This window comes from Actinia tenebrosa, unplaced genomic scaffold, assembly GCF_029948245.1.
Source record: "Actinia tenebrosa isolate PJP-AT-01 unplaced genomic scaffold, QUT_ActTen_1.0 PGA_scaffold3__52_contigs__length_22856419, whole genome shotgun sequence".
Classification (NCBI taxonomy): Eukaryota; Metazoa; Cnidaria; class Anthozoa; order Actiniaria; family Actiniidae; genus Actinia; species Actinia tenebrosa.
The window spans coordinates 17,085,216-17,110,855 of record NW_028292580.1 but is presented as its reverse complement, the minus strand read 5'-3'; the positions used below and the strand labels follow the sequence as shown (position 1 = coordinate 17,110,855).

The 25,640-nt window shown below is 35.8% G+C and overlaps 1 protein-coding gene across 4 annotated transcripts; it reads left to right on the top strand.

The window, feature by feature from the left end:
• The first annotated feature begins 1,308 nt into the window (after positions 1-1,308).
• On the top strand, positions 1,309-24,515 carry LOC116298737 (calcium/calmodulin-dependent protein kinase type 1D). 4 transcript variants are annotated; one of them, XM_089035124.1, is made up of 13 exons: positions 1,309-1,533; positions 12,164-12,238; positions 12,424-12,555; positions 12,796-12,870; positions 18,251-18,389; positions 18,805-18,827; positions 19,510-19,610; positions 20,744-20,819; positions 21,587-21,679; positions 22,495-22,514; positions 22,730-22,808; positions 23,050-23,137; positions 23,387-24,515. In XM_089035124.1, exons 1-13 carry the CDS (start codon positions 1,454-1,456, stop codon positions 23,489-23,491), a joined length of 1,086 nt encoding a protein of 361 aa, XP_088891250.1. In that variant the 5' UTR covers positions 1,309-1,453; the 3' UTR covers positions 23,492-24,515. The 4 variants fall into 4 exon arrangements, with proteins under 4 accessions (XP_088891250.1, XP_088891253.1, XP_088891252.1 ...); XM_089035127.1 differs by lacking the exon at positions 1,309-1,533 and adding an exon at positions 7,088-7,112; XM_089035126.1 differs by lacking the exon at positions 1,309-1,533 and adding an exon at positions 11,402-11,555.
• The last annotated feature ends 1,125 nt before the right edge of the window (positions 24,516-25,640 follow it).

The following is a 25,640-nucleotide window of genomic DNA, read 5'->3' as shown; positions in this document are numbered from 1 at the left end:
GCGTTAAAAGATTACAATTTGATGTAAAGAAAGACATAAGATAAGATTGTCCGATCGCGTTTGCATCTGGGATTTATTTAAGGAGAAGTTGTTGTATACATTTATCATTAATTTTGAAAATAAAAGAAAAAAAAATCAGGACGTTCGCAAATAATAACGAGTTGACATCAGTTCATCTGGGGGGGGATAGGGGGGTGTAGGGGAGTGATGGTTCCGACCTCCCCTAGCTAGATCCATTCCTTGGGTCACAGTTTGCAACTGGAGGTGAGACACCATCATTGAACATGATTGGGCTCCCTATGGTTCGAGTCTCCAGATACACCTTGTAGAAAAATGAGGCTCGAAAAACCATATGCAAGTCCAAATATTACTCTCGTCGTCATTCATCACTAAGATGATCAAAATAACGTAGTCAGCAAGGAGCCTTCAAAACCGTTCGCAGAACTTTATCAGAAAATTCCAATCAGCTTCTTTTCATTCCTTTTTTTAAAATTCTCAACATGTGGTAGAAACTTCAAACAAAAGACTGAATGTGTATATCAGCTATAGTGTGGTTGTTTAAGGCTGTGTGTTTGGACATCTTTTGATATATGGCTCAACTGACGACAATAAATTTGTAGCCATTTACTTTTGAATATGCCCCCTCAAAGACATTATGTACAGAACATTCTAGATGTGAAAAGAGGTTGTCAGTCGACAAAACATTTTATCCCGCCGGTTCCTGTATGTTTAAAAGGTGAACAGCAGGATGCCAAATATCAACTGTATTTGTAAGAATTTCAGTTTTTCGACTTTTGGAGCAAGAACGCGATGCAACAACCAGCCGCTATCAATCACGAGTTATCAGTAAAAGGATTATCACTTATCGCGCTTAACGTTGCACCCTACGTCAGATGGTATCACTTCACTTATTATGCCTTATGTCAACAGCTACCTTTGTGCTTTTAATTGTATCGCCGATTTGTTTGTGTTGTGGTCGGTTTGATTTGATTAGCAACTATAGGATTCTGAGAGTGTTACAGCTTACAGGGCTAAAAAGAACGATTTTTCAAACCAATAAAACAATATGTTTGCGAAGCGCCAGCTGATTCGGCCTTCGAAAAACCGTCAGATTTATCTTCTTTCTCTGGAACACCGAACAGTTAAGGGTAATGTCTTGCAAAGGACCCGTGTTATTTGCTACCGCCGGGCTATCAAGATACACAGGAAGCGAGTTCTGTATATGAACTTCGGCTGGCAGACCGATCATCCATGAATAATTAATCAAGTCAGGCAAAGGTGACGTTTAATTAGTCACACTCACGCTGGGCCGGGTTTTGTTGATAGCAAGAGGCAAGATCTATCGAGAAAATTATGTTTTAAGCTCTGTGTATGGAATAAGAAAGTGGATAGCAGTAAATAACAAAACACTGGAAACATAAAACTCATAGTGACCAACAAAATACAAGGCGCCATGGCTGACGAAAATGAAGCTAGCGATGATTGCGATGTGAAAGAATCGCGAGAAGACAAAAAGAAAAGCAAGAAAAAAAGGTAAGTGGTATTAGATCTGTTAATAATATCACCACATGCCCACTAGTTATCAACAGAAAGCAAGCTCAAAATATCGTAGAATGTATTTTTTTTCGATGAAACTAGAAGTGGCAAATTAATTGTTTAAAGCATACATCGAAAGAAAGTTGGTTAAAGTCTGTTTGTTTTTGTCTGTGTGGTCTTACTTTAGTCGCCTTATGTCGCTCGATAGAACTCCTCAAGGACAACTAACAAACGCTTTTACAAAGCCATGGATTTATGCATTAATAAAAAGAAAAGAGCATTGCACTACAGCAGTCTATTATGTGAAATATTTGCTCAAAACAGGCCGAATCTTTATCTCCAATGTACAGGTCAAGATCGTGCCTTTCTTTATAAATAAATTCTCCCGCGAATTGCTCATAATTATGCTTATTCAAGTCAAAGCCTGGCTTCTGCTTTTAAAATGTCCTGGGGAAAAAATTGGCTTTGCTCATAGGAAATGCAAAAGTTTTTTTCATCATGTCATTGATATTCTAGGATTCACTCAGAGGTCGTGGATTAAAGTACGTTTACATATATGGTGATAAATGACCAGATGAAAAGACATTTTCTTGACAGCCATCGTTTTAGAGGGCTTTGCGAAAATATTTTTTACGACTGTAACTTCGGCAGTTAAAAACATGAATAATTGAACTATTAAGAATCCATTTAATAGTGTTTTCATCAGTTCCTTCAACTGTTTTCATTTTTTATGTGTTATACTTCATCCTTTGCTATATAAGAACGTGATTCACATTTTTAGTTCTATTTATTCAGCTATGAAAAATAACAATTTAAATTTAATCAAGAACTGTACTTTCGTCTTTCCATCGATCTTCAAAGCGAGTTACCGTGAGACCAGAAAAAGTTTCGATATTCGGAAGACATTTGAGTGTCACTTGAGTGAAGAGTCAAGCAGCTAGCTGAGGATAATAATATGAATAACTGCCATACTATCGTTAGTAAATTAACGAATTCGAATTGTTTAAAGCACTTGAATTGTCCTGAAGTTCTTGAACATTCGGCTCCCTTTTCGCTACTTGAATTAATTTTAGATTTTCCCGCCCGTTTGTTTTACGACATTAGCATATTGATATTTTAAAATTTTGTATAACCAATATGACTTTTTTCAGTCGGGAAAAAGACTATTAGGGCTAAAAAATTTTATTCATTTGCTTTGTTGATGCTTTTTACTAAAAGGTTTCTAGACTTGACGTGTTACATGTTCGCTATGTTCAAAAACTGCTTCAACATCAGTACAAGACGTCCACAAATAGTCTTGAAGTTCGTTCCTACCCATGTATGTCAGTGCTAGCTGTCGTGTATGTCAGTAGCTGCATATAAATCGCAACAATCTACTAAAAGCGGTTTTTTCAACATCGCTTTTTCTTTTTTCTATTACCGTTTTGTGCGAAATAACCTCCTATTCTTGCTACCTCTTTGCTTCATGCAGGTTAAAATTTGTATTTCTGGTTTTTGAGATAAACTGCACATTTGGAAACCAGGCCTGACAGACACAGCCTGAGTGCCGCCAAACGTAAATGTTAGGCCGCGACGAGCACCACAGATAGCCACAAAACGTCAGGGCAACAACCGTACTCCATCTACATGTGTGACATGGAATTCATTATATTATGTAAACACTTGAAGACGATGACCTATATAATGATATTCTCCGTCTAGTCGATAACCAAGCGGAACTGTTATATGTTTTTACAACCTTAGATAATTTTCTCCTCAGGGTAGAGGGCAAACGATACGTTACATCCTCGGACATAGACGACCAGCCATTTTGGACCTTCACTTAACTTGCTAAAGCCGAGCCTAGTTAATATGTGGTGAATGAAATTTTCCAAAATTGTTTTTTTATCATTTTTTCAGTCAGCATGATAATTGAAAACCTTGATTATTTTCTTTCATAAAACAGACTATACAAAAGATCTGAAAGAGCATTTTTGATCTCAGGTCTCGATCTCTGTAGCCTTTTTTCATATAGTAGTTTCTTAACATTTCAAATTTTGCTTCGATAAAGATATTCTTTTATATAAAGATAAAGTGTTGAACTAGGGTTTGGATGTTAATGAGCTACCGCTATTATTGAAGTTGGAAAGCACTGTGCAATACGTTATTTCATAACAGGAAATCGTACCTTGCTGACAGTCTACCCTTAATTTCTCTCGCTAGGGGGAAATTTAAAGGGAGTCTTTGCCATCAGAGTATGGAAATCGATAGAGTATTTCCTGAAAATTGAAAGAAAAGAAAGATGGACTCCCACTCTAAATGGATAATATGACGTCACGGGTCGGTTAATTACTATTTCACGCACAGCATTTATCAAGAATATGTAGAACGTGATATAACTTTATATGTTTTGTCAGCTACATAAAATCAATAGTTCAAAGTTGGGTTTAATTGCTGCCCACTCACACATGTGCGCACAGTTATGTTAGTTAGTAGATAACAATAACTCGTTTCTACACTTCGCATAACTCGTGGATACTCGAAGTAAAAACGAGTGCAAATATATTAATGTGTCACTCGCTCGCTCACTAAGATGTTAGCTAATCGATAATTAAACGTTTATCAATCGTCTTACGCCATCTGCTTACGAACATTACGCGAAGCTTACTTTGGGACAGGACTTCGTACAAACACGAAGTTTTTATCCGATAAAGGCTTGAATCAGCTATTTAATATGAGCAGCTTGAATTTCAATGTTCGATGTGGGACGATGTCTATGAGCCGATGTCATGAGAGTATATTTTACTTTTTTCCTATGTCGTTGGGCTGCCTGTGGACATTTGTGCTCGCTTATGCAAGTCTAGTACGAACGCTACGTCAGTGTGCCGTCACTTCATCCACTAAGATGGAAAAGATGAGCAAACCAGGGACCGTGATCCTTTGGGTAGACAAAACTGTTGGCGACTAGCTTCACGTGACGTAAGGGCCAGCTGATCTAAAATAGCAACGTAGAAATGACGTCACTGCAAAACCTACTGCCAAAATGACCAGAAAATAATACGAATTGCAATAACAATAAAAATCTCATTATTTATTGCCCATTGCACTGATGAACTGCACACGTAGGAGGAATATCTATGCCAAGTCTCTTACATGTAATGATGATTAAAAGATATATGATTTATCTAGTTCCCCTTCAATATGGAGTAATGAGGTGTATGCACTGAGAGTGGTCAGTTTACAAGCATGAGGTAGTCACTGTCAGATTTTCTTCACGTTCTCAGTGGTTCTTTTACGTCACTCCTATATTTGTAAGTAATGATGAAGGTTGGAGAAATGTAGGCGTTGGCTGCTCTTGGTGTTGGCTGTCAAGGCTGCTCTTGATCCTCAATTATCTTAAGATCGAGAGTGTTGATCTAGCCAAAACGTAACCAAGATCTTTGCACGAAACGTCCGATGCTCAACGAATTGAGCCAACCAGCTAGCGATAACATCTCATGATTCCGGCAGTGTGTGATCGCATTTTCAGTCGTATCTGATCATCTGTGAGAGGGACTCGTGTGCTGGCAGCAGGTCCCAACCGGAAGAAGCTTCCCATCATACAGTTCCCATCCCCAGTACGTCCCCTGGTTGCAGGTCTTGATCACCCTTCCACTCCTAAACCTGAAAGTACACTCTCTTGCTGTGGTGCGCGCTGCAGCTGATGATGTAGGTGATAGGTTTTCTTCCTGTAAACGAAGCAACTTTCTGACAGAAGCCTGTATACCTTTAAAAACAAACTAATTGATCTTCAGATGTTGCACTAAAAAGACAAATGAGTGCCTTTTCTCACACGGCGATGACATTCCTTTGAATAGACTCTGGATTCATTAAAACGGCAGCTTATCGTTAGAAGCTAAGATTTTATTATCTAGTCAAAATTTGAGGATTTCAAGTTTTGCAATGATATAGAGGCTTTGCAACCATCACGTGACGGGATGGCAGCCATGACAGCAGGCAGGAACAATCGAATCTGATCTAAATCTAATTTTCATGCCAAACAATTCAGTTTCCCAGGGGAGAACGACTCTGTTGTTGTGCCTCCTGTCATGACTGCCATCACGTGATGGTGCAAAGCCTCTATTGAATGTAAGGATTCCATGTTATTTTTGACACCTCTCCTGACATAATAACAGTGAAAAAAGTTTCCATTGCAATTAGTTTGAACCCCCAGAAAGTCGTAGATTGACTGGACCACACGGCTAGTTGGCTAGCTCTTTCAGGTTGAACCATCTTTCTACCATCCACATACCACCTTGTTAAGGTGACTGGCTACTTTTGGTAAAAAAATTAAACTGTTTTTTAAACTATGTTCTTTTAAAGGAAATGCTGATTCCAAATATGAAAAGAAAAATTGGGTGTCCCGAGCTTGTTTTCAAGATAATCAGCATTTAATGGATGCCTACGCGCGATCTTTTGGAGCAAAAATTGCGCCCTCGTCAGTGATCAGAAAAAACTAAATAAGATCCATAGCATGATAGTTATTCAATCTATGATTGCACGAATGACGGCTAGCCACTCGATCATTCTACAATAATACGCGATATTTTCAACAAAAACACAAAGAAATATCGATTTAATTGTCATATTTTGTAGTTTCTGTGCTCTTAAAAACTCTCATAGTCGAACAAAAGTCCCTTCAAAAATCTTTTTTTTTTTCATGTGTTAAGCCCCGTTTATACTAGCGATTTTTGCGGCGATTTTTTTGTCCATAATAAATAATGGTAAAGAATTTACTTGTAATGTTTTTTTCAGGATACCAAGATTTTCCTCGACGAATGTCTCTTTTGAAGGATGAGACAAAAGATTTCATATTTCCGAAAATTGCCACAAAAATCGCCGCAAAAATCGCCAGTGTAAACGGGGCTTTACTGAGAAAAATTATCTTTTTCTAAAAAGTTGACATAACCTAGATTTTTAGGGTTTTTTTCGAATAGGCTGTTTAAAAAAAAGAGAGACGTCCCGTATAAAATTTGAGGGCTTTGCCCTGTTGAAGATCAAAACGCGTATGGTTCTTCAATAAGATCTTGTAGATTTTTCAGCGGCTTTTGAGCGCGTATATCGTGCCGCTCGAATCGAACGTTCAAAAGTAGGCAGTCAACTTAAATAGCACTTTAATCTGCCAAAAATATCGTGAGCCTACACTTTGTAACTTTATAAATTTCTGATGAGGTAGTGAATACAATGAATAAATTATGTCATTGTGGTGGTAGACGCGGTTTAAAACAATCAAGTTTGATCATTTTATTTAAGATTACTCATTTAAGCTGACAATTGATGCAATCGACTGGAGCTGTACCGTTGAGGCACTGTCTCGTCCGGCTCTCAATCGATCGTCTTCCATTTCTGAATTTATCGACGTATTAAATAATCCGTCTATCAACTTGCAAGTTTCTCATCAATAATAAGATCGACTTCTCTTTGCGCCGTGCAAAGGCCACATAATATTACTGCTGATTTACTACCATTACTTTTGGATGGCAAGCTAGTAAGTGATCGCTTCAACAACGGTTCAATAGAGTTCGATTGACTGTTGAACTACTACGACAACGAACAAGGTAAACAATCTTCATCTTGGTACGTTTGTTAGTGGCAGCTGATAACTAAATATCTTTCCTTTGAAACCTTTACAGCTATGGGTTTACTGCTAGACGGCTCTCGTAACACGAGAGAGAACAGATATGATCCTAAAGAAAATCTTAGCTTTTCATCTTGCATTCGATAAGAGCAGTTCATTTATATATCCCTTCCTACTTTGATACAAATGTTTCTAAAAACCTAAAACGAAACTTTTCGAAAAAGTTAAAAACATCAAGACTTGATTTTAGCTGATAATATTACCTAAGAGCCATAATAACGAACTTGCTCTGAAAAACCTGTAAAAAAAAAAAAAAAAGTAACTCGTGATTCGCAAGATCGATTGTGTCGAACATCTGTTTTGGTGATGGCGGTTAGAACCGAAACTCAACCTGTCAAAAACGAACACTTGCCAACCAAAAAACTTATGGATGTCAAATGTCTTTAAATCTGTCAATCAAAAGAAAATACTCAAAATTTCTGAGCCGTATCGAAGCCCTTTCGAATGTGATTGAGTAAGCGAAAAGCGATCAAGCTATGTAAGACTGTTTATTGTAAGGAACACTGTTGTGAAGCGAAGGAAAACACCTCGTTATCGCGAATAATTCGATAAACTAAACCTTGCTATTCCGACCACTTTAACCGATCGGTTAACCCAGACGAACGTCAAGATTATCCGGTAGCTATCTCGATCTGTCTGCTTCACTTTACTCATTACAAACATGCGAACCTTTCGCAAACAAGTTTATGCTAATATCGCTTCTGTCAGTGATTGTTATCCTTCCTCCTTCCTTCATTTTATCATTCAATCTTTAATTTGTTCCTCGAGATGCATGGCTAGTTAGCGGCCGATTCAAAGAGCTTTTATCGGGCTGTACTTAGACTAATAAACTCATGTCCAAGAAAAACAAATGTAGCTTGTTATTTCGCTTTTCTTTGCTGAGATCAGAATTTTATCTTGCGTAATGTCCACCGGCATTGTTCATCAGCCATTTTTGCACCTGTCTCGAGCAAAAAAAAAAAGAAAAAAAACCCGTGACAAATGGAAACGCGGAAGCAGTCCATTTTGTTCGAAATAAAACTTGTCAATCACAATCTGTTCTTCTATCGAATTGCTCTGATTGGATAAGGTGCGTTTACTATTTTCTGATTGGTCGAGAGTTAATCGGTAAATTTGCTTTGACTGCTGACCAGTCTCATGTCTTTCTTGCCTTCTTTTTCGATTCTGAAACATTGATCTTCTACTGATTTCATTCGGAAATTCGTCTCGTCTGATATGACTTATAAAGTTAAGTGGATATGTTCCTTAACCAAGAATATACCTTTTTACTGATACGGCGGCCATCTTGAATTATGGGATTCCAAGGAGGCAAACACGTAGGAAATTTGTACGAGCATTCAGTGGTCAAATTATTAAGTCTTGGTGTTTTGGATATTGTTCTAAGTACCAGTAAATTCAATTGCATTTTTGATCTGCATCTCATTGAAAACCATAAAGTTATGGGATTCAAAATGGCCGCCGTATCGTTAAAAAGGTCGAGATAACGACGAGAGGGATCCTTCCCGTTGTCTGTTCGTTGCTGACTGATGCGGTGAATGTATAACCAAAATACCGCATAGTTGGTGTGTGCCTGACACCGTTGTAGGATAACTCATATGGGCCTTCATAATTTTATGTGTGGTCAATTTGACTTGCTGGCCACTCAGTTCACACATAGCGAGTTGTTGTCATTTCTCTCTTATTCGTCTATCTAAAGTCTGATGTCTTAGTCTAGAGCTGAACTCATTTTTACTAATGTGCGCGCGGCAAAGACGAACCGAGTAGCAGAAAGGGACTGGCGAGAATCGTCTTCTTCGTAGTTCGTGCGCGTGCGCAGTTTTCCTTTTATTTTGAGATATAAATGAATTAACTAGTTTATGAGAAAAGTGGGTCCATTTCTGACCTAAAGAGGTCTATGGTCATTATTACATTTCGTTTTTCTAGAGCTCGAGATTGAAGGGCAGAGGAAAAGCGTCCCGCTTTAAACTCGTCCCCACTCCCCGCGCGACCAAAACAGGAAAAAACCCCGACCCGAGTTCCCTAAGTGAAGTATGAGAAAAAGGAGAGAGGGACTGTTAAAAGCCAACGTTTCTCAGCTGGAGTGTATTTATCCAGGATGCAATCTAGAAAATCCAAAAACTAGTTACAAAGCACAAAATGAGGAAATTTTGAATTGGGCTGCCTGTGTTGCTGCTGATCATCTGATTGATTGGCTGCAACTTGAAAACCCAAATTTGCAGATTTTTTAGAGCAATTTTCGTATGACTGTGAAAAGCTTGCCGGTGCGTGAACGCGGTCGTCACACGGCAAGATATACATACGCCTGAGAGAATTTTCTTTCCATCCCATCAAATACCCGAAATCCCGGAGAGGGGTCCTCCCCTATATTCGCTATACGGGTACGTGCCGCCAAACAGGGTATGGTTTTCCGCGACTCTACTCTGGAACAGGGTATATAAAATCACGCTTGCTCTGGAACAGGGTATATGAAATCACGCTCTCTCCTCTCTGGAACAGGGTTTTCAGCGAACTTGCTCTGGAACAGGGTATGAATTTCAGTGATTTTTACTCTGGAACAGGGTCAGGTTCAGAGGGCTCAGCGGCACATCCCTACCCTAAACGGGCAAAAGTATCCCCCTCCCCGGGCCCGAAACACAGCACGAACTACCAGACCAATCATATTGCCCGAGAAGAAAGTCATGCAACGTCAGCCATTCAAAATTCTAAAATCATCACGGTCGGAGCAAAACACTCATACAGCACTGAGCCTTTCATAGTCATACGAAAACTGCTCTATAATAATCAAGTGGTTTGTGCACAGGTAGCTCAAGCTAGGTTTTTTGTGGTGTCATGTTATAAGAATATGTATGGCGATGTAACATGACACCACAGAAATCTATCCGTGGGCTACCTGTGGTTTGTGGAGATCAGCTTGTAGTCAAAGCACGGATGGGAGTGAGATATCTCAAAGATGAACAAGATCAGAATTAACACGATCAATCGATTAAGTAGATTCCAATAGTAGATATTTATATTGACTCGTGTTTATTATGATTATTCTTGTCAAGAACCTGATAGATGTTATGATATTTGAGATGTTTTAGTGTTGTTTGTATTCGACAAAGCTATTAAAAACACATTATATTTGGTGTTTAGTCCTATGTCTACAGTTGCTTTCGGTAGTGCAATCGGCGCCAATATTGGCGCCCATTCAATCTTTTTTGAAATAGCTGTATGCAAGCTTCCGTTTCTTAGTGCTGCAAATTTTTTGTCTACCACAAAAACCGCCATCAACTAAACGGATATACACTCTTTTGACTCCGACGAAAGACTAGCGTCCGAAACGTCAGTGTCAGTGCGTTTTTTCATTTTTTCACGGTGTATGATTTACCCTTTTATCATTATTGTTTCATTAGAAACACCGACGCAGCTCACACTAGTTTTTAGCTATAGTTAAATGATCTCTTCGGAAATACACTCATAGGATCTCAAAGCAAAGCGAATAAAAACTGAAGAATTTTGGCTGAATAAAGACAGATACCTTGCAAACCCATCAAAAAGCCATCAATTGCCAAAGATATTCGACGACAAAGTAGGAAATAAAGCAAAACTAACGACGCCGGCGTAGCTTATTAAGTTGGTGCCTTTGAACCCGCGTAAACCGACCATGACTGAAGACCTGATTCAACTGAGCAGTTCGTCTTCATCTTTTGTTTGTTCGTTCGTTCTTTCGTTCTCTAGTTCATTCGCTTCGTTTGTTCGTTTGTTTTTACATTTTTCCCGTTTCTTTGCTATGCATGGCCGATCATAAACCACCCTGCTTGCCTGTCTGTCCGTTTTTGTGTTCGTTTGTCTGTCTGTCTTTCGTGAGTATTGCGGAGAACTCTGGCCCTCGATGTAAAGCATGGAGGAGTTCAAGAGCAACACGCAGCGTATCCGAGAGCCTTTCTGGCTATTCAAGTGTACTTTACAACTTCTAAAGTGTTCATATCAGAGAACACGAACGTAACGAGCAATTTTATATTGCATCTTAAAAAACCCGCATACGACGAAATGTAACACGGCGCTCCAAAACCTTTGTCCTTAGAAAACAACCAATCAGAGCTCGCGTACTATCTTAATGAGATATGAACACATAAACGTTTCTTCTATCAGCGACTTATCAGTTAATTGCCCTTTCTAAACATTCGAATATCTCCTATTTCAATATCAGTTGGGAAGATTTGGAAAATCGAAACAGCACGGTGACTCGCCCTCTCGTAATGATTAAGTAAATTGAAACATTTCTACCAGTTTTTCACTGAAACGCACCTTCTAATCAGTAACGTTAATCCTGAATCCATAGTGAAATATAATCATTGCAAGACAACGAAAAGAGAATCGGGTAAGAAGGTGATCCATAAGGTCTGATTATTGTCATTATTGCAGAAACAGAGAACTTATTCGTGACTTTTTTTACCGCGAATCACGCGAACATGTTTACATCTATAAAACCCGGCATCCATCTGATTGGCGTTTTCGCAACAGTTTTTACTCAATACCAAATGTTTTTTTTTACCATAGACACATATTACTACATAGTGGTTTAGGAAGCTATGGGGATCTTATGGCTACATGAAAATTTCAGTTCAGTGATGAAAGCGTGCCACAAATGCGTAGTTAAATATTTAAGAGAGACATGATTTGGTATTTTCAATGACCCTCCGTTTTATGCTCACACAGGAATGAGTAATCATAACTGTCGTAATCTTACACCCCCTCCCCCCCTAGGGAATGCCTAACAACAGATCAATGCACACAGGAATGCACGAGCTGTAGAACGAAGCAAGAATAGCAAATACTCGAGTATCTGTAAATAGAAGCTAAACGTCTAGGCAAGCATTGTTACTATCGTCTTGTAAATTGAATTGTAGTCTTGACTGGTGCGCCCATTACATGTCGACTGTGATTAATTCCTCAGCGATCAATGAGTTCATGTCTTTGTCTTTCCAGAATGCCTCTCTTTGGGAAGAAGAAGTTCGATGACAAAGTCACCAACAGATATGATTTACGAGAAGTTCTAGGATCGTAAGTATGGCTTTTTCTTTGCTTGGCATTCGAACTTCGAGGGAACGAGCATCTCTAGTTTTCAACAGTAGATATCGTTCACATTAGCTCGAAGTAAAATGAACATTTCCTTGGAAAAGGCTTGCGCGAGAACCGTTGACCCTGACAAGACTCCTAATAAAGTGTTTATTCTTGAATTATTGCAGAGGAGCTTTCTCCGAGGTGTTTCTAGCTGCAGACAAAAAAACTGGCAAATTCTTCGCTATTAAGTGCATTCCCAAGAAAGAAATAAAGGGTAAAGAAGAAGCCGTCGAAAATGAGATCGCTATCCTTAAAAAGTACGTGATTTGGAAAGATTATTGACAGAGATATTTGACTCAACTGATGCCAAGCTGGTTGTCAAATGTCGGATTGTTTTTTAACTTATTCCGTTAAAAGTGTCGATTTAAGCTAGCTAATCGATGCGTCTTTAAAGCTAGCCGTATCTATTAAAATATTACTCTACCTGTAAAACGCTTTGCCAAAACTAAACTAAACACTGTGCGTCTAAGAGTAACATGACTGTCCTTATACTTCAGAGTTTCGCACGAGAATATCATTGGTTTGAGAGACATTGTCGACAACAAGTCTCATCTTTACTTGGTGATGGATCTGTAAGTAAAGCACAGTAGATTCTCCATCTTTGCGTGTTATTATTACGATTCGTGTTAGTCTTGTTCCTGAAGTTACGAGAGAATTGGACTTTATTTTTAACAATCAAAGTTATAAAAACACAGAAGGGCTTCAGAACTTTGTACAAAATTCGGGCCTCACCTAGCAAAACTTCGAGCCAACATGTCATAACAAGTCTTTTTGCGTCACTTTTAACGTTCAAGATTTTCCTTGTTGAATTTTACGCTTTTATAATTTTTTTTACGAACGATATGTTTAGGAGATATCGGTTGGGTAATTGTCGTTTCTGGAATGCACCTTGCTTGATTTTTAAAATATAATATTCTTAAAATATAATATTCTGTGAATCAGTTTGATAATTTATTTCTATCCCGAGTTCACTTGCCAAAGAAAATGTACATACGACAATTTAAATGATGACCAATTTAATAAATGACAGCAAATCTAGAATTTCAAATCTCATAAGTAAATGTAAGCACACGGCTTCCTCTAGGCTGGCTGGCCTAGTCTAATCTCAACCTCGAAACGTTCAACTACCAAACATCGAACCAGGAAAACCTTAATCTGTTGTACAAAATAAGTAGAAATAAAAGAAAAAAAACCAACAAAAATTTACTTATTTTCGGTCGTCAAAGTCAGATTTACATCAGTATTTTTCATGCGGGCTTGGAAAAAACCCCTTAAACTCATTAGATAACAACGAAGTGACATTCTTTCGGCTTTTCTTCGGGTTTTGACATCGAATTTGTTTTATTTGCTTCTCTATACATTATCTTTGGAATGAATAAACAAATCTATTTTCACCGTCGTGTTTGATTATAATCTGCCGTATTATATTCCTGGTATATTAGTGAGTTAGCTGTATCCACATGCATAAATTATTATTATAGAAACATCAACAGAAATTACCAATGATTTTTCTTCCATCATTCCACAAATTGAGGGTGTACTTACTTATAATTATGAAGTTATAAAGATGGTGGAAAAAACCTGGTGAGATTTTTGTTTTATTTTTATATCACCTTTGGCATAAAATTATATATTTATTTTAACCCCTTCATTTTTTTTAATGATCTCATTTATTATCAAAGTGTTAGACAACTCTCTCTTGGGGCATTTTTTTGAATATTTCCTCTTCATACAATACTTCTCATTTGAAACACTTGAAAATATACTCAAGCTAACATAATAAACTCCTCGGGATTCTGAAATGTGCAGGCGGCAGTTACAATTTTTTTCTGTTTTGCACCAGTACGATTTTATTTTATTTTAATTTGTTTCTACGTTATTAATATTTTAGTGAATTTAATTATTTTCGTTCGTAGTAATTAACAGTTTTCAATATTAGTGTTTTTGTTTTTGCCTCAAACAAAACTTATGTTTTTTAATATTTATATTTCCTTTTCTTTGCTTCTAGAGAATGCTTTCCCATAACATTGACACATTTGGTTTATATATATATATATATGTAAATATATAAAAAAATATATATATATGTGAAGGACAGCGATTCCATTGTGTTATCAACAAAAATTCGTTACCAAATCATTCTAGAATATGTAATAAGACATCTTAGCATGTTTTGAGCTAAATTGCTCCATGTTTATTGTAAATTTTCCAACAAAGATAGCACCAAAGATATATGTATATATATCGCTGAATTGTCAAAGCATTTTTATTGTTGAAAGATACATATGCATATAATATGCATTTGATTTTCAAAATCTACCACTAACTCAGCAGTCAAGCAGTATAGATTTCAAATTCACAAGTACTCCCCAGGAGACTAATTACTTATCTACATATTTATCTATTTTGATGTACTTCTCCATTTATCCAGGGAAATGATCAGAAAACAAAAATGCTTTCATTGTAATAGCTTATCAAATATGCCAACATTTATGAAAAAATAATAAAAAACATTAATAATATAACTCTGAAAACGTAAAATATTTACTGCTGTAGTCCAAAAATATTCCTATAGAAATTTTTCATGTGGCATATATATATATGTGCCTTCGTTATTCATGTTCCAATAAGAGATTGATTTGCTGGTGACACAAAGCAAGGTTTGACGAGCTTTTGTGAAAAAGATTGACATATTAATTAACATCGCATTGGTTTTGCTAGTAAAGTTTTGCTATCATAGGTATTTTAACATGAAACAAGAGTTGGAGTGTTAATTGCACATGCTACAACAGGAAGATTAGACCTGATTATGAAAGTCATCTGAATGATAAAAATTATCTGTGTGTAAGTTCTTAGTTTTTAAATATTTAAAGCAAGAAAAAATAAATATTCATATTTAAAAATCTTGACCTCTTATGCTAGCTACTCCAACAGCATGGAGTAATCTACAAGAATATGTAATACTTAGTGCAAGAGCTCAGCATTAAGAGAGAATTCTTTTTGTATTCAAGCAGTGAGCGCCAAAAGCTATTTTCTTGAAGAAAGGCTGTCGTACAAGGCTAAATTCTTGTTATTCAGAAAGTTTAACTCATTATGGAAGTGGAGATGACAGATGAAAGTGGAATCAAAGTGTTAACCCAAAACAAAAATTGGAGTCGAAAAATTAGGTTTAGGCCTTCGTTTGCTTATTTCCCATACATTTTCTATAAAAAAGCCTGACAAAGCAAGATTCTAACACAAATGCAACAAAACATCTTTTGTACAATTGAAAATACCGCTTCAAACGGGCATTTTATCATAGTACATCAGTTTCTAACTGTTAAAAAAAGGTTTTGAGTGTTAAACCCAAAACGAAAATTGGGATCAAAACTCATACAAAAGACGCCTAGTTTTTGGGCTTTTTGCCATTATTGCTCGTTATTGAAAAAAATATCCCCTTAAATTGTTAAATATTAAGCAAGAAAAAAAGAAGTATCAAGTTTTCAAATCTGTTAAACCTATTATACTATTCCAACAACATGGAATAATCTACAAGACTATGCAATACTTAGTGTCAAGAGCTCAGCACCACATGAATCATATCTGTTTCATCTAGCTATGACAAGTATCAAGATATGAATAGTTAACCCATTCATAATTTGCATGTAATATTTATTAAAGCACTTACTACATAACATGATTAGGGTAAATACATATATGTTGTTTACCAGCCAGGAAGACAAGATAGGAATAAACTGTGCCTAAGGTCATGAATTTAGGATCAAGGCTATTAGGCAGAAGTCTGTTTTTAAGGCCAAGGGCATAGCTTTTTTCCAATCCGGACCAATTTTTGGGCAGTAAATAACTTATTAATTTTTATGAGCTGCCATTAAAAAAGCAAGATGATTTTAAGGATACCTGGCGAGAAAGAATTAACCACTTTTGTGAGTTATTAACCAACAAAAGTAAGCCATGCAAAACAAAAAGATGGAAAGAATATTTACTTTAATTCAAAGTCGAAGAATATTAGCTGAAAATAAGCTGTGAATCAGCAGCCCAGACTCTTACAGGGCTCAAAATAGTTCCTGCCAATGGCCATATGCCAGGCTAAAATTAGGGTTTGACAGGAAAAAACAATACTCCATTTTACAGTTCAGTTCGAGTGACCACGAATAATAGTTGCAAGTCAAGGCTGCAGTTTCCGCGCATAGCAAAACTATACTTTTTATCATGCGTGGAAACTCCAGCCTCGGCTCGGAACGGGACTGTAAAATGGAGTATTATGAATTGCCAAATGGAAAATAAAATTGCAGGTGAAATATACTAACATCATCTTTCACTGTTTCTTTATCTGATGATAGTTCCTATTCACAAATGAATCTCCTCCAATCAAAAATATTACCAGTTGAAAAAGCATCCTTTGACTTAGCTTTCCACACGTATATTAGGCCACTTTTTATTCCTTTTCACTTTTTCCTCTCCTTTTTCTTTCTTATATATATATATTTCTATTGACTAAAAATATATAAATTGTACAAAGATGTTTTGTTGCATTTGTGTTAGAATGTTGCTTTGTCAGGCTTTTTTATAGAAAATATATGGGAAATAGGCAAATGAAAGCCTAGACCTCATTTTTGAATAAATGTTTTGCTTTGGGTTAACACTTTGATTCCACTTTCATCTCCACTTCCAAACAAGTTAAACTTTCTGAATAACAAGATTTTAGCCTTGTACAATAGTCTTTCTTCAAGAGAATAGTTTTTGGTGCTCACCGCTTGAATACAAAAAGAATTCTCTCAATGTAATCTTATAATTTGCCAACTGTCTTGTTTTACCTAAGGTTATTAAAGCTGGCTTGTAGCAATTTATTTTCTGTATTCCTATAGTTTAGTATTTTAGTAAATTTAGCAAATTGTATAGGAAATTGCACGATCTCAAGTACAATTAGGAATTTTTAGGTACGAGTGATGTTTTGAAAGTTTTCAAAATTGGACAAGCCTTTAGACAAGTTCAATTTGAGAACTTTAAAAACTACACGAGTATCTATAAATTCCGAATTATACAAGAAGATTGTGCAAATTTTTGTTTATATAATACAATCAAAAAAATTGAGCAACTTAATTGGGACTCTACGGAGTACAATTTTGGGATTTAATTGTACTTTTCTTGTCCAATCAGAATCGAGTAATTTTGTAGAGTGTATTATAAGATACTAAATAAAGATTGATTGAACATTAAAACCCTCCGTATAGTTTATGGATGCATAAACATCTGTACATATCGTCACTTTTTAAATTTTTTTCTCTGACAGAACAAAATTATTTAATGTCTGCTTAGAATCAGATTCAGGATTCCTAAAATTGTGTAATGTTATTTTGTCGGAAGTCTTGTCTATTTCATGTGGCATGCCATAAAAATAAATGGCAGGTCATAATTTGTTTCACTGGTCAAAAATAAAAAACATTGATGGGCCAAAAATTTTTTTCCTATTTTGAGCCCTGCCTTATCTTACACATCTTCATTATACTTTCAAATTAAATATATTTATGAATATCTTTTCTGTTATTAGTAACGTCAAATGCATATCAGTACTAATAATCAATACAATCTACTTACATAGAGTGTGTACCATATATCCATGCAAAAATATGTAAGAAATTCTACAAATTTGCACAAATTATTAAGTTCAGTAGACCTCAGTAGACCTATAGACCTACAAAACCTTGCACTAATTTGTACAATTTTGTTAGTTAACCTTTCATGGATAGATGGTAGAGTGCAAACAATGTAACCAGGGACTTTTAGTAATACTAAATAGCACAATTTCATGCAAATTCCATTGTTTTCTATTGTTTAACTAGCACTATTTTGTACTATTTAGTAATTAGTGTTTCACGGATTAATTGTTTGCCCTCTAGTATATACTCTAATAATATAATAATAATCCTATATTTTAATCTGATTGAATGATAGAGTTCAGGGTGGAGAACTGTTTGATAGGATTGTGGAAAAAGGAAGCTATACTGAGCAAGATGCAAGTCAGCTGATTCAGCAGATTCTGGAGGCAGCAGATTACCTTCATTCACTGGGTATTGTTCATAGAGATTTAAAGGTAATAGCAATACCCTTATTTGATTTGATTTGATTTTACGTCATTTCATTTCATTTTTATTTATTTTATTTATTTCATTTCATTTCATCTTATTTTATTTCATTTGTATTTTATTTTATTTTATTTCATTTGTATTTTATTTTATTTCATTTTATTTTATTTTATTTGTATTTTATTTTATTTCATTTCATTTTATTTTATTTCATTTGTATTGTATTTTATTTTATTTCATTTTGTTTTGTTTTGTTTTGTTTTATTTATTTTAGTAGTTGTAGAGTGCATGCAGTAAAACCATGAATTAAAAATAAAGTTGATACTGACAAATAGTACTTTTCTGAATAGAGTATTCCCCAGGTGTAATATATGTCACATCTTTTGCAAATTGTGATTAACTTTTCAAAGTAATTTGTTTCAGCCTGAAAATCTTCTATATTACAGGTAATTTGAAATTGTTCTTGATTATTGCTGTTAAAAAATATATACATTCACTTTTTGTAAAAAGGAATAGTGCACTTGCAAATGAAACATACCTACATGATGGAATGGGGGGAGGGGGGGGGGGGGGGGAGAGGGGTGTGGAATTGGGGGCTGTCACTGCCAATAACTATAACATGATGTGTCCATCCTTGCTCTTATCTTTGATTTCCATACATTGATATTCAATCACTTACACAAGTAAATATAACAAATCTGGCATGCTCATTGGTCCAATTTACATCTTATGATGTTATAGTCACCTACAGGTGACTATATATAACCCACATGTGCACGCTTGTTTGTAGATTTGTGCAGCTTGCAGAGATAAATAAAATTTTAAAAAGCAAAAAAAAACTCTCTCACCATTATTTAAATTATGTTCACCTGTTTTAAAAATACTAAATCACTCAGGCTCAGTGAATATCAGGGAATATTTACCTTGATGCTTGAAGACTCACACTCAGTAAATATCCCCTGATATTCACTTTGCATTTGGCAAATAATTGTGAAATAAATATTTTTAAAATTAAGGCAATTTTTGATTTTATGGAAAATTGCCTTTTAATGAGTTATACCATATGTTCTTTTTCTTCTCATTGTTTGTATATTTGACTATGAAAAAATATTCCAATTCTTTTTTTAGTGCTGATGAAGATTCTAAAATAATGATAAGTGATTTTGGTTTGTCGAAAATGGAGGGACAAGATGGGATGGCAACGGCATGTGGAACTCCTGGATATGTTGGTGTGTTTAAACTATTCTATAACAAACATATTATCACAATAAGACATGATAGAGTGAAGTCACTAAACCCATGAAATAGATATTAGACTTATACACTTTAATAGACCCTAATTCCATTGTTTTCTTTTGTCTCTATTTGAATCCCGGGGGGTACTCTTGCCCGTTTAGGGTAGCAATGTGCCGCTGAGCACTCTGAACCTTGACCCTGTTCCAGAGAAAAATCGCTGAAATTCATACCCTGTTCCAGAGCAAGATCACTGAAAACCATACCCTGTCTGGCAGCACGTACCCGTATAGTGAATATAGGGCAGTACCTCCCCCCCCCGGGATTTGAATATTATATGTTAACTAGTATCTTTTATTTCATGGGTTAAATGCCTTCACTCTAATAATTATTTTTTATAGTGATGAATAAATTTTGGTAAGAAAACTGATTTTCAATTTGCTGGGCTACAATTCAATTATACATTCCTACGGTTTTTATTGCTCTGCGCTGATCGAGACAACAGTCCCAACAGGGAAATCAACCAAGACTACCATTAATCAAATGAATCATTAGAGTACATAAAAGTACATCGGAATTTACTCTAACTGATTTTTTTGATTGATGATAGTCTATGAACCATTTTTGAGTTTCGAATTACTACTGTGTTCCTTGATTACAGACTCATTTACTCAGGCTTAATTTCCTATCAGTGTCTAAATATTCACAAATGCCCAATGGTAAAGTAAAGAATGCAGAACTTCAACATTATGAACACATTCCTTCACTGGAATGCATGAATATTCTGCACAAAATCGAGGCTAACCCTGAGCAACAGAGAACCCGAAACTGGAGTACTACTCAATGTGCCCATCTAGACTGTTGTCTCCTCAGTACGATATTTTGTGTCAAAGGCATTCATCTCACCAACTCTAGTTCTTTTAAGCATCTATTGAAGTAAGGGTGAATGACTTTGACAAAATATCGTACTGAGTAGAATTTGTTAATTAATGAGGCCTTACTTACCTCGCTTCCATTCAATTGTCTCTAGTCCCAACCGAGTTTGGCGGCCATTTTTGAAAGTCGTGTATAGCAAAATTCAATGATGATAAAGCTAATGTAGCATATTTCCCCCCTTGAATCCTTTTAGCACCAGAGGTATTGAAACAGGAAGTATATGGCAAAGCTGTGGACTGTTGGTCAATTGGAGTAATATGTTATATCTTGTAAGTAATGAAGTAAGGTGGGGTGCAAGAGAACTGTCTCCTTCACAGTCATTCCACCATAGTGAATAAATTATGATAATTACATCAAAATGAGACAAATAGATTTACAAACTAAACAAAAAAAAAAAAAGTTGAAAAGGAAAGAAAAACTCTTGAAATTCTGCCCAATGTCTTAAGACCTGGCTAAAAGAGGAAACATGTTTACCGCATGCATATTCCCTCAATGTTTCCCCGTTTAGCCACATGCGAAACATTGCTGCGTGCAACGAATTTTGCTTCCAAGATGCAAAAAATGTTTTTGCTGTGCGGCAGAAACATTTCATGTTTCCAAGACGCATGGAAACATTGTTTCCCAATGTTTCCTGACAGTAATTGCCACCTTAGGAAACATTTAGGGAAACATGTTTCCTCGTTTAGCCAGGGCATTAGAATCCAAGACAGAACTAGAAACAACTCACAGTTCGTTTTGCTTCCATGTCATTTAACATAATTTATTTACTATGGCAGAGGAACCAGGAGCTATGCTGGAAAAAAAAAAGTCGTCTTGTAGAGGTCCAGAATTGATGTAGCTCTGTATCTACATTTTGTGTAATATTATTATAGATTATAATAGTAAACAAGTGGCAACTGTTACAGAATTCTGTGATAAGTAAAATACAGTATATTATCAATATTTATATCTAAATTTCCCATTAAGAATACCATGAATATTTTGAAAATTACTTTTTCCTCTGGAATATTATATTTTAATATTTTATTTCTTACAGGTTATGTGGCTATCCACCTTTTTATGATGAAAGCGATGCAAATTTATTTGCTCAAATCATGAGAGGAGAATATGAGTTTGATTCGCCTTATTGGTAAGTGCTAATTCGTCCTGTTTTTTTAAGGCCATTTGAAGTCATTTTTTTATTTTTTTGACCATCTTATGAGAGGGGGGAGGGGTCCTTATTCCATTTCCCAGCCCCATTTTGACCAAATCCCATAGTCCAAGCCAATTTTTTGTTTAAATCTCAATCTCCATCACATTCTCATTTTTTGTTTGTTTATGAATCGCATTCCCAGTGCAAAAAATCCCGTTTTCCACACCAAAAAAAGGTGAATCCCAGCTTCCACTTTACCTATTCAGGGACCCTCTTATGACAAAGTACCAACAGCTAAACTGCTTTCCTATATTGCTTTATGTTTTGTAATACAATTTTTCTCTTTCCCTCTTCAAGCAGGTGTTTTCTCTATTTCCTACTTTCACATCCCCATAATACTTCGCGTTTTTTGGGGGTAACCAGAGGGTAAAAACCCACTTATTTTGCTGAAGGCTGATCAGACAATGTTGACAATACCTTGTTTGGTATCCAAAAATAAAATGAAGAAGTAAAAAACAGAAAAAGATAGCAGCTTGAAGACGTTTAAGAAAAATTTTTAACATTTTTTCGTAAGTCAATACATTTTTTGTAAGACCAAAACTCTTGATGATCTGTACACGCAAAAAGTAACTTGGAATAAACTGATAATCAGTATTGTACAGATAAAAAAGCAGGTATAGCATAGATTCAATTTTAAAAACTTTCAATTTGGGACAGTTTTTTGATTGGTTACCCCCCAAAGGGATGTGAAAGTAGAGAATCTCCCGCATGTAAAACATATTCTAAACTTATCAATCGTCTTTACTTTATAGGGATGATATATCTGAGTCAGGTAAGTGATCTTTTTGCTAGCTTGACCTTTTAAGTCTGTTTTTCATGTGCCAACCAGAGAAAGATTGGCTGGTGACGTGACAAAGCAACTTGTGATGAACTTGTATGATAATGTTGGCATATCATCATCGTGCAATGACTTTATCAATAAACACGAAGTATCGTTATATAGCAGTAAAAATTAGGGTGATGTTAATGTCTTTTATTTTTTCTTAGCTAAGGATTTTATTAGACATTTAATGGAGATAGATCCTAAACGAAGATACACGTGCAGACAAGCCCTCGCCCACCCGTGGTAAGTAAGAAAATAACCACTCAAAATGATGAATAAGAATTAATTGTCCATAGGGACTGAAAGGAATCTTATTTTACGAAATATATTAATTAAAATACTTACAAAAAACGCTTCATTTTCTCCAAGATTTTCTTTTTCTTTATTTTTACCCAGGCGTGCCTTGGGACTCGAGTTTTCGCGCGCATCCTGTCCCATAAATCTTCGCGGCTTTCACCTGGATTCTTTTTGACTTTTTCAACAGGATATCAGGAGGTACTGCGCTCAATAAAGATATCCACGCGTCTGTTAGTGAACAAATTAAGAAGAATTTCTACAAACAGAAATGGAAGGTGTGTGAAAAACTTTCTATGGTATTTTTTATAGCTTATTTTAGAGTTTCAATAAATGTTGGATACCAAGAATATTTGGGCGGGAAAACAACAAAGGTTGGGTCTATTGAAGTATCCCGTATATATTTTGCTTGCTTTTGTTGTTAGAACATATTCAATCCCCCTCCCATGACCGAGACTTAGCTACGCCGCAGTCTTAGAGATTGTTATTCACTATAACTTGTATCGTTTGTCTTTTTGGATTTCTAGCAAGCATTCAATGCAGCTACAGCGATAGGACGAATGAAGGCTCTTGGCCTGGGTCGACAAGACAATAACAACACCGCGACCACTGCTACAGCCACAGCTAAATAATCTCTACAACTTACTATCGAAATCTGATAAAAATACTAGTATGACTGTATGTTATTTGTGCCAGCTGGATGACTGACTTGTATAACTTGTATTTGTATCGTGACGTAATATACTGGCCACTTGATGTCAAGAAACCGCTGACCGACGGCTGCAGGATATATGAAAATATATTTCAATTATACAGCGCCGTATTCTTAGTTTGTTTAGCGACTTCCCTATGTATTTCTAGCCTATTGCTGTTATTTAGATTAGGTAGCATTATTACGTAAACCTTGGTTCAATAGACAGTAGAGAAAAACGTTTGCGCATGCGTGCATTTTAGCACGTTTTCTAAGAATTTTGAAGAGCTTGAGTGAGAAAATAAATGTTTGTTTTCTCCAAGTATACGAAAAAGTTCGAGAGTATACTTTTGTCAGACTGTATTAACAAACACAATATGAAAGAATTAGCCTTAAGTTTCAAGCATGGACACTAAATTTTGGCATTTTGTGAAGTCCAATTTATCAGGCATGTATGAAAGCCAAATTTACATATGTTTAGACTAATTTGCATACGGATTCAGAGCATGCGCAGACGTTTTTCCCTCATGTCGGTTGAAAGCCGAGGCTGCACATGCATGCTGTTGCATGGATCTTTTGTCTGACCTAAATGGCCTAGAAACTCAATGACTTGCTTTTATTTTTTTTTTTTAATTTGATTGGATCAAGTTAACCAAACATTTGCCTGTGTTGTCGAGCAAAATCTTTGCCCTACATTCAAACCCTGAACTGATTACCGTCAGTAAAAACAGCCAATGTTCTGTAGTAAGGGTCAAAGTAAAAATTTACAAAAGTCGGATTCATGGGTGTATCTTTTTAGAACAAAAATTAACCTGTTCGACGTCAGTCTAGACCTTAATTGCTTGATCCATCATGGTCGCGCGGGATATTGTAAATATGACCAAAGCAACTGATGAATGGAAGGAAAGGAGCTCTAACCTAGTAGCTTCACAGCTGATTAAGATTATAAAAGTTTTTGATACAAACATGTTGTGTGGTTTGTTATTATATCCTTGTGTAAAAATGTTATTCTGATACTATTGCAAGTTTTCCTGGCCGCCATTTTGGTTGAATGTAACAAAAAGACTTTTCGTTAGTATCTTTTTTTATATCAACCAATTGGCCGCTATTATATTAGGACTTTTTTTTCATATATCGTTTTCTTAGGAATGATTAATGAACCAACAACAAATTGATTAATGTATCAGTTACAGTTAACTCAAAGGTCCTATTGATATGTATGATACCTGTAGGCACGCCACAGTTTTGATATAAAGCTTGAAGGCTAGTTCCAAAACTCAGTTAAAGATTCCTTGCCGTCTATAATATAATAGATATTTATATTATAAATTGTATTTGATCAAAAAATGTATAGTTTTTTTCCCAACATTTATTTGACTCGACTTTTCCAATACACTGATTTGATTTTCTTGTAAGATTTCTAAGTGTGGTCAACTGGTACGAGGTAGGTCTGACTTGAATAATGCCATTAAATCTGATCGCTTTTGCTGTCCTTTATTATTTTCACTTATCAATATTTTTTTAACGACCCGGACTTTAATAACTTAAGGCATTATATTTTTTGTAGCAATATATTTTGACAATACGAAAACGGACATGAATATAAATTGACTTGTAGAAGCTAGAGAATTAATTTTTCATTTCGTTATAGATTCTATAAACCAGAGTAATACTTGCTATTATACTTAACTAACTACCATTTGATAACTGTAACAAAAGCTTCTTGAAATTTGTGTGTACAGATAAAAAAAAACACTGAAATAAATGAGTTTTAAAAACTAATCTTTTTGTTTTCTCGGCCAGCGGGAAGGAAAAAATTGCTAAATTCTGTACCCTAAGTAAACTTGACTTTTAAATTCGCCACCCCCATCCCGGCTGTTGGGGTTTGGAAATAATGCAATGACCCCTTTGCAAGCGACTTCAAAGGAGCTCAATTAATATTTGGAGGACAATCTCCTTAGAATCGGAAACCTATTGTCATGTCCTTCAAATTCAAACTGCATTCCTACATGCTGCAAGGGGTAAACTTTTATCATATTATTTATTGTATCTATAGAGGTACAGATACGGTGCAATTGCAATCGTGGTTG